Below are 17,007 nucleotides of genomic sequence, written 5' to 3'. Positions count from 1 at the left end.
AGCAATTCCACTTCCTGGACTATATCCCGGAGATGTGAAAAAGTATAGTAGAAATGACATCTGCACTTGTATGTTCATCACAGCACTGTCTACAATAGCCAGAATCTGGAAAAAAACCCGAGTGCCCGAGAACAGATGACTGCTTTTAGAAACTCTGGTACATCTACACAATGGAATACTATGCAGCTGTTAGAAAAGATGAAGCAATGAACTTTGCATATAAATGGATCAGCATGGAAATATTATGCTAAGTGAAATGAGTCAGAAAGAGAGAGACAGACATAGAAAGATTGCACTCATATGTGGAATATAAAATAACAGAGTAGGAGACTAACACCCAAGAATAGTAGAAATAAGTACCAGGAGGATTACTCCACAGCTTAGAAGCTGGCCTCGCATGCTGGGGGGAAAAGGCAGCTGGGATAGAGAAGGGAACACTAAGTAAAAGGTGCTAGAAGAGACGATTCGGGATGGGAGATGCAAGCTGAAAGTATTCTATAGACAGAACATAATGGCCACTTAATACCTCACTGCAAACCACAAGACCCAAAAGGATAGAGAGAGAACAAAAGAGAATGCCCTGCCACAGAGGTGGGTGGGGTGGGGGAACAGGCTGGGGTGGTGGGAGGGATGCTGGGACCATTGGTGGTGGGAAATGGGCACTGGTGGAGGGATGGGCACTCGATCATTGTATGACTGAAACACAAGCATGAAAAGTTGTAAGTCTGTAACTGGTACATATAAGCTTTATTCCTGGTAAGCTAAGGACCTTGATCATCAGCTTAGAATTATAAAAGGGAATTACACAGTATTAAGTAAAATAAAGAATAAGAAAACAAAGTTGAATGTCTTAACAACTTGACCAGACATCAAACTGTTTTTCATTAGCTCTGGTGAAAATGTCTGAAGTTTTAAGTCCACACCAACCTAAAGTTTTAAAGTATGGGTTAACCTTGACTGGATTCTTCCTTCTTTTGTGGGGAGAGGTTTTGGTGCCACACCAGCATGCTCAGGGATTACTCCTGTGTCTGCATTCAGGAATTAACTCTCAGCAGGTTTGGGGATGCAGGGGCTCAAAGTTGGGTCTGCCGCAAATGAGCAAAACAAATGCCCTACTGGCTGTACTATTGCTCTGGCCCCCAACTGGATTCTTTCTATGGTCATTAAAGTCTGCTGTAAAAGTCTAGTATAAGAATGACCCTTGCTACATGGTTGCCCATTCTCACCACTTCTATTCAAAGTACTGGAAATACTTGCCATAGCAGTTAGGCAAGAAAATGATAAAAAGGGCATCCAGATAGGAAAGGAAGGAGTCAAGCTACGACTATTTGCAGAGAGCATGATTCTATGCTTTAAAAAATCCTAAAGACTCTACAATAAAGTTCCTAGATACAATAAGTTTGTATAGTAAAGTGACAGGTCACAAAATCAATACACAAAATTCCATGATTTTCCTATATACAAATAATAGAAAAAAGTGATATCAAAAAAATTCTGTTCAAAAAGCAACCGCTGTTGGAGAGGATGTGGGGAGAAATGGACCCTCCTACACTGCTGGTGGGAATGCCGACTGGTTCAGCCCTTCTGGAAAACAATATGGACGACTCTCAAAAAATTAGAGGTTGAGCTCCCATTTGACCCAGCAATACCACTGCTGGGAATATATCCCAGAGAGGCAAAAAAGTATAATCGAAACAACATCTGCACATGTATGTTCATCGCAGCACTATTTACAATAGCCAGAATCTGGAAAAAACCCGAATGCCCTAGAACGGATGACTGGTTGAGGAAACTTTGGTACATCTATACAATGGAATACTATGCAGCTGTCAGAAAAAGGAGGTCATGAATTTTGTATTTAAGTGGATGGGCATGAAAAGTTTCATGCTGAGTGAAATGAGTCAGAAAGAGAGAGACAGACATAGAAAGATTGCACTCATCTAGGGTATATAGAATAACAGAGTGGGAGACTAACACCCAAGAATTGTAGAAATAAGTACTAGGAGGTTGACTCCATGGCTTGGAGGCTGGCCTCACATTTTGGGGAAAGGCAACTCAGAGAAGGGATCACCAACTATAATGTAGTCGAAGGCCATGTGGGGGAAGGGAGTTGCGGGCTGAATGAGGGCTAGAGACTGAGCACAGTGGCCACTCAACACCTTTATTGCAAACCACAACAGCTAATTAGAGAGAGAGAACAGAAGGGAATGCCCTGCCACAGTGGCAGGGCGGGGTGGGGGGAGACGGGATCGGGGAGGGTGGGAGGGATGCTGGATTTACTGGTGGTGGAGAATGGGCACTGGTGAAAGGATGGGTTCCCGAACTTTGTATGAGGGAAGCATAAGCACAAAAGTGTATAAATCTGTAAATGTGCCCTCATGGTGATTCACGAATTAAAAATAAATTAATTAATTAAAAAAAATTCTGTTCATAATTATACCTCATAAAATCAAATACCTCAGAGTCAGCTTACCTAAAGAGGTGAAGGACATGTACAAAGAAAACTACAAAACACGACTTCAAGAAAAAAACAAGAACACGAGTGAATGGAGACACATCCCTGCCCGTGTATCTGGAGGATTGACATTGTTAAAATGGCAATACTCCCCAAAGTTTTATACAGATTCAATGTGATCCCTGTAAAGATATCCATGATGTTTTTCAAATAAGTAGGTAAAACACTCTCAAAATTCATATGGAACAATAAACCCCCATGAAGAACTAAAGCAATTCTTGGAACAAATAAGATGGGAGGAATTATCTTCCCCAACTTTAAACAGTACTACAAAGCAGTAGTAATTAAAACAGCATACTATTAGAATAAAGACAGAACCACAGACCAGTGGGAAAAACTTGCATATCCTGACATAGACCCTCAAATATATGGCAACTTAACCTTTGATAAAGTAGCAAGAAATATAAAGTGGAGCAAGGAAAGCCTCTTCAACAAGTGGTGCTGGAAAAACTGGACAGCTATGTGCAAAAAAATGAAAATGAACTCTGACCTCTTTCTAATGTCAAGCCAAAAAGTCAGATCAAAATGGATTAAAGACTTCAGTCTCAGACTTGAATCCATAGGGTACATGGAGGAAAACATAGGCAGGACCCTCCATGACATTGAAGCTAAAGGCATCTTCAAAGATGAAACGCCATTGATCAAGCAAGTGGAAGCAAAGATAAACAAATAGGACTATACTGAAATGAGAAGCTTCTGTGCCTCAAAAGAAATGGTGATAAAACACAGAAAATGAGAAATTAATGAGAAAAATCATTTACCCAATACTCATTAGATAAGGGGTTAACATTCAAGATATGTAAGGCACTGATGGAACTTTACAAGAAAAACTTTAAAAGAAAAATAAAATCGAAAAACAGGGAGAAGAAATGAACTTCCTCAAAGAAATACAAATGGCCAAAGGCACATGAAAATATGTTCTACAACACTAATCATCAGGAAGATGCAAATCAAAACTACAATAAGATATCATCTCACACCCCAGAGACTGGCACACACACAAATGAACAAGAACAACCAGTGCTGGTGTGGGTGCGGGGAGAAAGGGACTCTCATTCATTGTTGGTGGGAATGCCGACTGGTTCAGCCTTTTTGAAAACCATATGGACATTCCTCAAAAAACTAGAAATTGAGCTTCCATATGACCCAGCAACACCACTTCTGGGAGTATATCCTGGGGGCGTAAAAACACACAGCTCACTTGTGGGATTAAAAAAAACAATACACCATAGTATGCCATCCTACATACCCAAGGACAGTAGAAACAAGGGCCGGGAGGATTGTTCACAGCTGGAAACCTGCCTTAGGGTTGGGGAGAAGCGACTGGGATAGAGGAGAGACCACTGTGGCAAGGAGAGTTGGAAATGATCCCTCTGCATAGGAACTGCACGCAGAAAGGAGGCGAAGGAACAACATGGTGACTCTCAGTATCTGTACGGCAACCCACAGGGCCCATAAGAGGAGAGAGAGAGACAGAGAGAGAGAGAGAGAGAGAGAGAGAGAGAGAAGGAGAGAGAGAGAGATATGCCCACTATTAAGGCAGGCTGGGGGTAGGGGTGGTGGAAGGGAAACTGAGGTCATTGGAAGCTGGAGGTCTACACTGGTGGAGGGACGGGTGTTGGACCATTGTCGGACAGGAACCTGAACATCACCGGCTTTGTAACTGTGTATCTCATGATGACTCAATTAAAAATTTTTTTTCCAAATTAGTGACAATTTCATTATTTTTTTTATCTTTTAATTTTCTTTTTTAAATTTTGGGCCATACCCTGTGGTGTCATCGCTTACTCCAAGCTCTGCACTCAGAGGTCACTCCTGGTAGGCTCAGGGGACCCTATGGGTCTAAACCTGGTCGGCTGAGGGCCACACGAGTGCCTTCCCTACTGAACTGCTGGGCCAGCCCCTAAGACAGTGATGCCCTTAGCAGGCTGCAGTGACGCTGTTCAACAATTTGCAGAGCACTTTCTCACTCTGTGCATCTTGGACTCGCCTATCAAAGCTGGCTACGACGCTTACTCCCTTCAGACAGTGACAGTCCAGATAACGAGGCAGAAAGGAACCGAGCTTACGCAGAATGGACGAAGACTTGGAATGCATGTTATGAACAGCTTTTGCGAACGGAACGACGAGAGTTTTCCAGTTTCTCGATTCACGCATCACAGGGCATTCTGGGAGCAGGAGGAAAACCAGCAACGCTTCCCGGTGTCGAGAAGGACGCAGATCTTGGACCAGTTTCTCGAGACTGCTAGTTATCTGTGGTTGAAACAAGATGAGGAAAGGGCCCAGGTTATGCCACTTAGGTCCCGAGTATTATGAGAAGCAAGTTATGGGACCAGAGCTTTCACTGCACCACTTCCCATTGGAAATAATCTTTTTTTTTTTTCCTGGAAGTGACTGCTAACACTGCACGACTTCCTGTAGCCCGCAGGCCCCTGCTGTAGTGTGTAAGAATCACCCTTTCGAGGAGATGCGCAAAGGAATTAGCAAGGGTAGGTGCACGTGGACACGTGAGTGGACAGAGCAGGGTGCTCAGAGACGAGTGCTCAGAGACAGGCAGGTCTGGGCAGAGAGAGAGCTCAGCCGCCTGGTGCTCTTGCCTTGCACGTAGAAGGCTCAGGGCTTGGTCCCTGGCTTTGTGGGCCCCTGAGCACCTCTGGGTGTTGCCCGAAGACCATCTGCCCACAAGCTCTATCCTCAGGGCTCCCCGGGGCTCCCCACTCCCAAGCAGCGTGATGTGAACTAAGACGTTCCAGACACTGCCCCTAAAGCCTGCGTGGCCTGCAGGCTCCTCGGGTGTCTCAGAAAAGCCTCGGTCAGGAGCTGGAGAGATAGCTCAGCGGTTAGCGCACTTGCCTGGCACGCGGCCAACCCAGATTCAATCCCTGGCATCCCATATGGTCCCCTGAGCACCGCCAAGAGTGATACCCGAGTGCAGAGCCAGGGGTGAGCCCTGAGCATTGCTGGGTGTGACCTAAAACAACAACAACAACAACAAAGCAAAAACCAGAAGAAGAAAAGGCTCGGCCAGCCCTGGCAGAGGCGAGAAGGGCACAGAAAACGGCCCCTCGCAAGTGCCGCTCTGCTGGGAGCACTGGGAGCTGAAGGGGAATGGGCACAAGGGAACTCAGACTCGGCTCTGCGGCACCTCAGTCCCTGGGGAAGGTGTGCGCCCACCCCAATCTGTCACCTGCAGGAGGTGACAGCCTGATCAGCGGGGGGAGGCTGGCACGGGCCGGCGGGCACAGACAGAAGCTAGATCTGTCTTACTTTCCCCACGGACTGGCTCCGGGACCTGCTGTCCGGTCACTTCTCTCGGCCGCTTGCTAAGGTCAAGTTCTGACCATCCCTGGAAGTACCAACCACTGATTATCTCCCAGGCCCAGAGGCACAGTGCACAAGTTAACAAACTTTTCTTTCTCTCTTTCTGTGTGTGAGGGAAGGGGCCCCTCGTCCCCAGCAGTGCTCAGAACTAACTCATGGCTCTGTGCTCAGGGACACATGTGGTGCCAGGGATCGAACCCAGGTCGGCTGCTGCGAGTCCACGGCCCTACTCACTATCACTCAGCCCTGTTTAGACTCTTTTTTTCAATTTATCCTGCATGGGTGAAGTTGACGAACCTAAAATTAGCAGAACAAAATAATAACCTAAACAGGTGACTTCTACCTACCGCGGAATTGTGATATGGGAAAGAAATATCCACCATGTGGAATTATGAAGCTTTGGAAGTTGTTTGTTACAACACCTTGCATTACTTTTTTCTGACATCGACACAAGGGGCTGTACATGTCAGAATAAGCAATCTGGAACATGCTCTCAGCTATAATTGCGTGACAGTTGCATGTTTTCCTATGTCCGTAAAAGGATTTCCAAGCAATGCTGGTAGGTGTATACGAGTAAAAATGTGCCACAAAGGCAAATGCGTTTGAGCAAAAACAGGGTAAAGAAATAGCTAAATTCTTGGGGCTGGAGTGATAGCACAGCGGGTAGGGCGTTTGCCTTGCACGCGGCTGACCCGGGTTCAATTCCCAGCATCCCATATGGTCCTCTGAGCACCGCCAGGGGTGATTCCTGAGTGCATGAGCCAGGAGTGACCCTTGTGCATTGCTGGGTGTGACCCAAAAAGCAAAAAAAAAAAAAAATGAAATAGCTAAATTCTTTCGGTAGATGACAGAGTCCAGGGCTGGAGCGATAGCACAGCGGGTAGGGCATTTGCCTTGCACGCGGCCAACCCGGGTTCGATTCCCAGCATCCCATATGCTCCCCCGAGCACCACCAGGAGTAATTCCTGAGTTCATGAGCCAGGAGTAACCCCTGTGCATCGCCGGGTGTGACCAAAAAAAGAAAATAAAAAGTAAAAGATGACAAAGTCGAATCGATGACGTAAGAATGTGTATTGTGACTCCAAACTAGTGGCCAGCCTTTCCCAGACTGTCCATTTGGGATGAGTGGAATGCTGTGTAATGGAGCATCCTGTGATTCAACATTCCTTGAACATCCCCGGGCAAGAGCCCCAGAAACCTCTCTCCCGTCACACCCACATCAATCTAAAGAATATTTGGGAACGCCTCTCTCTCTCCCTCTCTCTCTGTCTGACCATATTCCACGTGAAAGCCATCACTCACCACCCATCTCCTTCTCAGACCCGACCTCCACGTTCCCAACAGCTCGCTCTGACCTGGGGCTCTGCCCCCGGCCCCTTCCTGTGCCCGGTGTTGGGTGCAGCTGGGCGGGGCTGAGCACTTCAGGTCCTTGGAGTCCGGGAGCCTGGCTGGCCTTGGGTGAGTCCAGATTCCCCGGGCGCCTCTGCTGTGCCCACAGTGCTCTTTGAGCTGCCGCTGCTGCCTCCCCACGAAGCCTCCCCCCCCACCCCGCCAGACCACCCGCATTTCAAGGAGCCTTAAGGATCCCGTGAGGAAATGAACGCCAGCACCTAGCTCAGCGCCGGCGCTGTAGAAACCTCCCAATGCAGGCAACCTCCTCCCGGGTCACCGCTCCCTCCCGCGCCCCCCAACCAGACTCCGGGTGGCAGGTCAGTATCGGCCGTTACCCAGGCAGAGATCTTCTTGTTTTCTGCCAACCTCTTGAAGGTGTCTCTTGCCCTTTGCAGGTCTACACCGATGGGAACGGATTCTCCTGGTTTCCTTTGGGCACAAGGAGGGGGAGACAGCCATAAGCCTCTGGAAAGGAAGGCCGCTGAATTTCAGGCATCATCGCTTCCCCGCGGAGCCCTTCTCTACATTGAACTTTTTTCTCAGAGTTAATAAAATTTGCAAATCAAAATGGCTGACTCAAAAGCCTCTGCTGTTTTATTTATTTATTTATTTATCTATTTTTGCTTTTTGGGTCACACCCGGCGATGCTCAGGGGTGACTCCTGGCTCTGCACTCAGGAGTCACTCCTGGAGGTGCTCAGGGGACCCTATGGGATGCTGGGAATCGAACCCGTGTGGGCCACATGCAAGGCAAACGCCCTCCCCGCTGTGCTATCGCTCCAGCCCCGACCTCCGCTGTTTTAAAGGAAAGGAAGCCTCCTGTACATATTACCTTTCATTTAAAAAACTTGCGGTCAGACAAGCAGGAGACGAAAAGATTGCTTCAATTTCACTGGAAAAAAAAAAAGAAAAACACTGTGAGTTAAGTCCCAACATCCTCTAAAGAATGTTCCTTTTACCTTACGTCTAAATACATAACCGATGCCATGCAACCGTCTTTCTTCTTGTGGTAATGTGGATTGAAACCGGAGCTCACCTAGGTGAGGAGTGTGCTACCACATACCACATTCCAACACTAGCCTTTTTAGAGACCCCCTAGGAATCTTCCAGATTCTGACTGTGTTCTGTGCATGTCATTGTTCAATACCTTCAAAGCCCTTCATAGTTCACTTGATTTGGTCATCAAGATAGAAATAAAATCCAATTTTCTGAAAATAGGCATACAGAGCCAAAAAGCACTGTAGTCCTGTTGTTCATCGATTTGCTCGAGCAGGCACCAATGACGTCTCCATTGTGAGACTTTGTTGTTACTGCTTTTGGCATATTGAATGCGCCACGAGTAGCTTGCCAGGCTCTGCCATGGGGGTGGGATACTCCCGGTAGCTTGCTGGAATCGAACCCAGGTCGGCCGCATGCAAGGCAAACGCCCTAACCGCTGTGCTATCGCTCCAGTCCAGTCCAAAAAGAACAAGCCGAAAATATCTAAACAATTTTCCCTAGTGAAGGCTCTGTGAGAGCAAGGTTTGTTGTTTTTCGGTTTGGGGGTCACGGCAGGTGGTGCTCAGGGGCTACTCTTGGCTCTGTGCTCTGGGGCTCTGGGGTTGTCTCGGCAGTGCCGGGGTCAGCCCAGCCTCACCCCTGCAAAGCATGAGCTCAGCCCCAAGCCACAAGCTGGACTCTGTCCCCTCTGCTCTTGGAAGGGATGGTAATTCACACTTGCATCTCCCTCACTCCAGTGCACTTCTGCTATAAAACTATGAATAAATCAAAGTATCAATGTCCTCTTCAGAAAACATCAGGAGAGAATCACAGTTAAAATACAGACGACTAGGGGCAGGGGGATACTATGGCATTTGCCTTGTATGCGGCTGACCCAGTTCTATCCCGAGCACTGAGTAGGGTCCCCGTGAGTACTGTCAGGTGTAATCCTTCTGTACTAACAAAACCAAAACAATCATAAAAACTACAAATGCCTTTACAACAAAGCCAAACTGCCTTTCTTCTGTCTAGGATGAAATGACCAGGTTTCAGGGGCAGACGAAAGTGGTTTATAGTAGAACAGAGAGTCACCTCTCAACCTCTTTCTTCTTTGAACTTGTTGCTGAAATCCATTTTTTTGTCAGTGATTCGTTAATTCTGCTTATTCCCTGTAGGGTCTTCAGGGTCTTGTTGGGAATACTTGCACGTTTTCCCTTCAAGGAAAAGAAATAATAAGAAATAATAATCAGAAGTACACACACACACACACACACACACACACACACAGAACAATGACCCAGGGTAACTAATGGCGAAGAAGATCTATATGCCTCTTCCTCTTGAAGTGGTCCATGGTGCAAGGAGTTTGGGCATCAAATTGAAGCAATTGTTCCAAATCCTAGACCTGTGCTAGTCCAAGGTTTCATTTCATCTTTCGAAGAGTGGGATGTCTTATGGGTCAGAGAAGAGTACGGCAGGCTAAGGCCCTTGCCTGATGTGCAGCTGACTTGCGTTTGATTTCCAACACCCCATACGAGACCCTGAGCCCTTCCAGGAGTGATCCCTAACCATAGAGCATAGCCGTGAACATAGCTGTGTATAACCCAAATGAAGAAGATTAAAAATAGATATTTCGGCACTGGAGCAATAGCACAGCGGGTAGGGCGTTGCCTTGCACGTGCCCGACCCGGGTTCGATTCCCAGCATCCCATAGGGTCCCCTGAGCACCGCCAGGAGTGATTCCTGAGTGGAGAGCCAGGAGTAACTCCTATGCATCACCAGGTGTGACTCAAAAAGCAATATATACATATATATATATAGCATATATATTTAAAACAAGCTGCAAATAAATATTCATTGTGCCATTATTCATAGTAGACTGAAAGATGGAAACAACTAAAGTGCCCACTGACAGTGTCCATAGATGAACATGAAATCCCCTACAGTGTGGAACGCAATGGCGTATTATTCAGGCACGGAAGGAGCAGAAATCAGCTAGACCCTGCAGTGAGCATAACCCTGAGAAAGTCCTTCACATACACGAAACTCGCTCTTGCCCAGAGCCTTTCCCAGCACTGCTTCCCTTGAGCCAGAAGAATCTTTCCCTGGGTCTAGGAAAGGCGAATATCTAGCCCACTGACTGTCGTCGTGGGACGCCTCCCCCACAGTCAGCTCTCAAGAGGCCTCCCCACCAGTCTCGAAGGTCCTGCTCTGCCTCCAGCAGAGTCTGTGCCGCAGTGCTGGGGACCAAACTGGGCCCGACACGTGCGAGGCAAGTGCTGGTTCCACTTGTCTTCCTCACTTACTCATGTTTGGGTTGTCGCACTGTCATCCCGTTGCTCATCGATTTGCTCGAGCGGGCACCAGTAACGTCTCCGTTGTGAGACCTGTTGTTACTGTTTTTGGCATATCCAATACGCCACAGGTAGCTTGCCAGGCTCTGCCGTGCAGGCGGGATACTCTCGGTAGCTTGCCGGGCTCTCCGAGAGGGGCGGAGGAATCTAATCCGGGTCGGCAGCGTGCAAGGCAAACGCCCTACCTGCTGTGGTATCGGTTATTCTCCCTTTTCCACTGAGGAATCTTCACCCCAGGCTCCTACCCTACTCCTAAGTTCAGGATATTTACCCTCTGGCCAGAGAGATAGAGGGAGGGAGGCATTTGCATTGCCCACAGCTGACCCAGTTCAATCCCTGGCACCGAATATGGTGCCCTGAACACCTCCAGAAGTGATCCCTGAGCACGACTAAGTGTGACACCACTCTCACCCCCCGTAATGGAGAAAAAGGTATTTATCCCATTGGCTTTGGAATCCACAGCTACAGTCATGCAGATTCTTCAATACACGTGCAGTTAAATACGTTCCCTTCTGCTATTACTTGACATTAAATCAGTTGCTTTAAATGATTAGATGATGAAGTGATTTTCATCGTATGATGTCAACTTCATCGCCCAACCAGCCCGAGAAGAACCCAGCACAGCAAGGGGATAACTCATCTCTACCCCTAGCGCCCTTTGTCCTTTCCAAACACCACGCATGGGTCAACCTGGCCTGTTTTACTCACATTCATCCTGAGCACTCTGAGAGAGTCTGAAACATCGGCGGCTTGACTGAGTGGCTTGTCTGTGACAGAGCTGCCGAGTACAAACTACTAACCACCCTCAGTCACCCAGAAACCTTAGCGTCTGGCCATTTGCCACCTCAGGAAACTGTGGAGGTCCAATTTAAAGCACTGCTGATGACGGGAGGTACAATTCAGGGAAATAACCTTGTGTACTTTCATCTCCGTGCAGTTGTTCCAGAAACGTGGTGATAAGATTCTCTCAGTTAACGATTGGGAAGATGCTACCGAGCAGTTGGTAACAGTGCGGAGTAAGCTGTGGCCTGGACCGCTTTCTCTCCAGTTCCCCTCTGGTACCTGTTAACAGTGCAACTTGGCACCTATCTGCAACTCAGCTATTTTATCTGTGAGATAGGGACGTCTGCCTACCAGCTGGAGTTGATAGCATGGCTATTTCCATCGTAACAATTTTGAATCTGTGGGGCTGGAGCAATAGCACAGCGGGTAGGGTGTTTGCCTTGCATGCAGCCGACCCGGGTTCAAATCCCAGCATCCCATATGGTCCCCCGAGCACCGCCAGGAGTAATTCCTGTGCATCGCCAGGTGTGACCCAAAAAAAGCAAAATATAAAAAAAGCAAAACAATTTTGAATCTGTATTGTGCTTTGGGCAGTATTTTGACTGTGTTTATCATTTCAATTCATAAACAGAATATGTATTTCCATTTCCTTTGGTCTTCTATTTCTTTTCATGTAACTTATAGTCTTATACTTTTCTTTGTATAACTCTTATCTGTTGATTCTCAGGTACTTAATTTTGGGGGGTTGCAGACTGTGGATGGGATTTCTTAAAGGTTTTGCTCTTCACTGGTTGAACTCTACAAGAAGAAAACATCCAACCCCATCAAAAAATGGGGCGAAGAAATGAACAGAAACTTTACCAAGGAAGAAATACGAATGGCCAAAAGGCACATGAAAAAGTGCTCTGCATCACTAATCATCAGAGAGATGCAGATCAAAACAACTTTGAGATACCACCTCACACCACAGAGACTAGCACACATCCAAAAGAACAAAAGCAACCGCTGTTGGAGAGGATGTGGGGAGAAAGGGACCCTTCTTCACTGCTGGTGGGAATGCCGACTGGTTCAGCCCTTCTGGAAAACAATATGGACGACTCTCAAAAAATTAGATATTGAATTCCCATTTGACCCAGCAATACCACTGCTGGGAATATATCCCAGAGAGGCAAAAAAGTACAATCGAAACAACATCTGCACATGTATGTTCATCGCAGCACTGTTTACAATAGCCAGAATCTGGAAAAAACCCGAATGCCCCAGAACGGATGACTGGTTGAGGAAACTTTGGTACATCTATACAATGGAATACTATGCAGCTGTTAGAAAAAAGGAGGTCAAGAATTTTGTAGTCAAGTGGATGGGCATGAAAAGTTTCATGCTGAGTGAAATGAGTCAGAAAGAGAGAGACAGACATAGAAAGATTGCACTCATCTATGGTATATAGAATAACAGAGTGGGAGACTAACACCCAAGAACTGTAGAAATAAGTACCAGGAGGTTGACTCCATGGCTTCGAGGCTGGCCTCACGTTCCGGGGAAAGATCAACTCAGAGAAGCGATCACCAACTACATTGTAGTCGAAGGCCATGTGGGGGAAGGGAGTTGCGGGCTGAATGAGGGCTAGAGACTGAGCACAGCGGCCACCCAACACCTTTATTGCAAACCACAACAGCTAATTAGAGAGAGAAAACAGAAGGGAATGCCTTGCCACAGTGGCAGGGTGGGGTGGGGGGGAGATGGGATTGGGGAGGGTGGGAGGGACACTGGGTTTACGGGTGGTGGAGAATGGGCACTGGTGAAGGGATGGGTTCCAAACTTTGTATGAGGGAAGTATAAGCACAAAAGTGTATAAATCTGTAACTGTACCCTCACGGTGATTCTCTAATTAAAAATAAATAAATTAAAAAAAAAAAAAGGTTTTGCTCTTCTATTTCTTTTTTTGCATATACAAGTGCTACAGATGTCTACGTATCTATTTGGTGGCCTGCCACCTTATTATATGTGCTAATTGTGTCTACAAGTTTTTCAGTAGACTTTAGAGCCTTCCAAGTATAATATAATATCCAAGGTATACGAAATACTCGCAAAACTCAGCACCAAAATAAACAAAGAATGCCGTCAAAAATGGAGGGAGAAGGAGTACAGCCTCTGTTGCAACGAGCCTGCGAGGCCCAGGCCCCAGGATGGGGCAGTTTGGAGGGACCAGTGTCCACCCACCTTTAAAGGGCCCAGCCCAAGACTGACCTCAGAAAGAAGCTGCCATTGCACCAAGCCTGGTAGACCTGAGACACCAGGATGCCGTTGCTGGAGCATGCAGCCACATATGAGCCCACCAGGCATCTCCCAAGTTCACGGGACTGATAGCCCAGTAGGAACACAGAGACTTTAGGTGAGTAGTTGTGTAGAAGCTCACTAAACTCCATGAGAAAATATGCGGTAAATTATACAGTAAATATAGACTGCTGTCCAGACAGAAATACACAGTAAATTATTGTGTCCACTAAGGGGGCAGGCCAGGGGGCCTGAGTGTGACACTGGTGGGGGAAGTTCACACTGGTAGCGGGATTGATGTTTGAATATTACGTATCTGAAGTGACTGTGTTATGAACAACTTTGTAACTCATGGTGTTCAAATAAAGTTTCTGTTTGCTCTGACTTGAAGCTTTATTGAACCAAGTCATATGACATGGATTTGTTATATGCTTGCCAAGGGGGCAGGAAGGGGTCTGCAAGGGAACCTGGGAACATTGGTGGAGGGAAGGGGACATTGGTCAAGAAGCATAGTAAGGGGTAACTATGATAGACCCTGAGAACCAACCTACAGAAACGTATTTATCAAGGCAGGGGGAGTGGAGGGAGGGGGGTTCTGAGACAGTTGTGGGGTGCACAGATACTGTTGGGAAGATGGTATTGGAACACTGTATGCCAGAATCACTAATACTAATCATCAATCACTAATAGCTAATCACTAATCACGAATCACGAATCACCAATAGCTGTGTAAATCATCAGGCCTAAATAAAAGCTGAAAGAAAAAGAAAAGTGTCCCAATAGAGAATCTTAATGCTTTTGTAAGAAACTTGAATGACATCCTGTTGCAAAAACTGCTGTGAATCTAAAGAAAAAAAAATCTTTAGAAGAAACCAAAAGAATGAGATACCTGATAAGTCGTCACAAAGTTGGCATATGTTCCAGCAAAAATGTGCTTGACATTCACAGATTCTACAAGAAAGTCAGAAATCCACACTTAACAGTTTTATAGAAGCAAAAACAAGTAAATCTGATGATAAATCTAAAGAATTAGCCTTAAAAAGCTGATGCATTGCCAAGCTAAATTGACTTATTGGTAATTTGTATTATTCTAAATAGATTTTGATGATAAAAAAGCGTAAGGAATTGTTTTATCAGATTTTATGTCATGGAGTCTCTCAGATTACACTGTAATTTTTCTCGCCCCTGCATAATGTAAGGAAGCTGGCGTGCTTCGTGAGGGTCGATCAAGTTGATTAGAAACACGCCATTCTGGGCGGAACAGACAGATTGGGGCTTCTCTTCTGATCACCTTGATTTTTAGCAAGTACTTCAGGAATCAGTGCATAAGAAAAAGAATGCATGCTGCACAAATTTACAATAAAATTGCTCTAAGCATCGTTGTCCCACGGGCTCCTTTGGCAGGGAGTGGAATGACCGTGCTCCTGGGGGGGCATCAATCAACCCAACCGGGAGTTAGCGGGCCCGCCCGTACCAGCAGCAGAGATCAGGCAGCTAGTGTTCGCGTTCTCGGCCAGCGCTTCTGCAGGAGCTGGGTTGCTTGTGTGACTTGGTCCACAACCAAAAGACACCACCTCACCGGTGGTGTAGACATATACAAGGGTGTGCTTACTTCGGGAGAGAAAAACACATTTAATGAAGACCAGAGAGCAGGCGTGGGGGAAAGAAGGCACCGCAACACCGCGTTACGAGTCTGTCTCCTGCCGAGGACACCCAGCAGGGCGCCAGGGGGAGCGCGCGTCACGGGTGGTCTTACGGCTTCTCCGCAAGGGGACAAGTTGTGGTCTGGCCCCATGCGGGCTCGCCCTGTGCCCTTGGCACAGCACCCACCGGTTTGGGGGACTCTTTCTGCAGCTGAGAACGGAGCGCAGCGCCCCTGCTGAACGACCCCTTTTTTGAAGCCTAGAAACCACCTTGGTTTTCCACTGCTGTGGCTTTCTGGAGCACAGTGGCTGAGTCTCACGCAAACCCCGTGTCGTTTCCTTCCAGAGTGACCTTATCTGCGTGGGAGCGGCCTCCTCCGCCAGTGCTTACAGCCGTCGCAGGCGTGTCTCCCTCCCGAGACACTTGGGGGTGTGACAATAATGAGTAACGACTAAGCACATTGACTCAGCGCGTCTCTGGGAACAGCATCCCCAGGGAGGGCAAGTGAACCCCGCTGGGTCGTGCCCGTGGGCCTCGAAGGCGGAGACCACACGCGCTGGCCGCATGCTGTCTTTGTTGGCGTGAAGACGCCCAGATCTGCCCGAGGAGACGGAGCTCACCGTGTCTGAAGGGACTTGAAGTGACTGAGTCCCTTTGCCAGGAGCCTCAAGGGCGCTAACGTGCCCGCCTGGCACGTGGCTGGCTCAAGTTCCCTCCCGGGCACTGCCAGGAGCGAGCCCCGAGCAGGGGCCAGGAGGGCCCAACCCCAAGCCCCACTCCCAACAGACAGAACAGCACTCATGGGCCTTTCCCGCTCTTCTCCTCACTTCTGTTTCACATGCAAATATCTTTTCTAATGAGCCGGATAGACAAGGGTCCTCGCAAGGAGGCAACACGTGACGCTCAGAGGGTGGGAAGACAGACGCCAACTTGGATGACATCACTTCCAGTTGGTGTCCTCACCTCCGGAGCCAAGCACCGTTTTCGTTTTCTTTTCTTTTCTTTTTTTTTTTTCAATGTATTTATTTATTTTTCAGTTTTGGGGTCCCACCTGGCTCTGCACTCAGGGATCACTCCTGGCAGTGCCTGAGGGGCCTTATGGGATGGTGGGGCTTGAACCCCAGTCGGCTGTGTGCAAGGCAAACGCCCTCCCTGATGTACCATCACTCCAGCCCCCCCACACTCCACTTCCTTTTGTGTAATAAACCCCCGCCCCCTCTCCGGCAGCAAGCAAGGCGGGCCATGCGGAACAGACAGCCAATGATCATGCATGAAATACATGAGCTGTCTAAGACACAGACTTGGCAGCTGAGACTCGGAATTTTCAGAACAGTCCCAGAAGACGGGGAGCTGCAGAGCTTAGGGTGAGATGGCTTAGGAACACCCCAATGCTAGAAGCAAATGAATAAACCCTGTCGGTAAGTAAGTAAATAAACGGATAAATACCTTCCACAGTCCACCTGCGAGACGGGGCCTCCGAGGCCCTCCACAGGCCGCGGGCCGCTCCTGTCCGAGCCGTGTCCCAGCTGGCCGTATGTGTTGTCGCCAAAGGTGAACACCTTCCCGTCCTGTTTGGGAAAGGAAAGAGAGACCGCCCTGGGCTGGGGCACACACGTGTAGGCAGGGAAAGCAGGCTTGAGCCCCTCACCCCACAGGGTCCCTGTGGCCCGCCAGGAGTGAGTGAAGCCTGAGCCAGGAGGAAGGCCCGAGCACTGCTGGGTGAGCACCCCGAACCAAAACCACTGAA

The 17,007-nt window shown here is 47.8% G+C and overlaps 1 protein-coding gene across 1 annotated transcript in view; it reads right to left on the bottom strand.

Moving 5' to 3' along the window:
- HERC6 (HECT and RLD domain containing E3 ubiquitin protein ligase family member 6) overlaps positions 1-17,007 on the bottom strand; it is a 51,101-nt gene that overhangs the window by 20,135 nt on the left and 13,959 nt on the right. The window contains exons 6-13 of the mRNA XM_055140028.1: positions 16,707-16,828; positions 15,085-15,227; positions 14,506-14,567; positions 14,435-14,437; positions 9,298-9,419; positions 8,060-8,119; positions 7,564-7,657; positions 4,585-4,768 (exon numbers count right to left, since the gene is read on the bottom strand). Coding sequence (XP_054996003.1) covers positions 4,585-4,768; positions 7,564-7,657; positions 8,060-8,119; positions 9,298-9,419; positions 14,435-14,437; positions 14,506-14,567; positions 15,085-15,227; positions 16,707-16,828 — 790 coding nt within the window. The remainder of the gene's footprint in view (positions 1-4,584; positions 4,769-7,563; positions 7,658-8,059; positions 8,120-9,297; positions 9,420-14,434; positions 14,438-14,505; positions 14,568-15,084; positions 15,228-16,706; positions 16,829-17,007) is intronic.

Source organism: Sorex araneus, chromosome 5, assembly GCF_027595985.1.
Source record: "Sorex araneus isolate mSorAra2 chromosome 5, mSorAra2.pri, whole genome shotgun sequence".
NCBI classification, from domain to species: Eukaryota; Metazoa; Chordata; class Mammalia; order Eulipotyphla; family Soricidae; genus Sorex; species Sorex araneus.
Note: the sequence above shows the minus strand (reverse complement) of the source record. Positions and strands in the feature narration are given on the sequence as shown.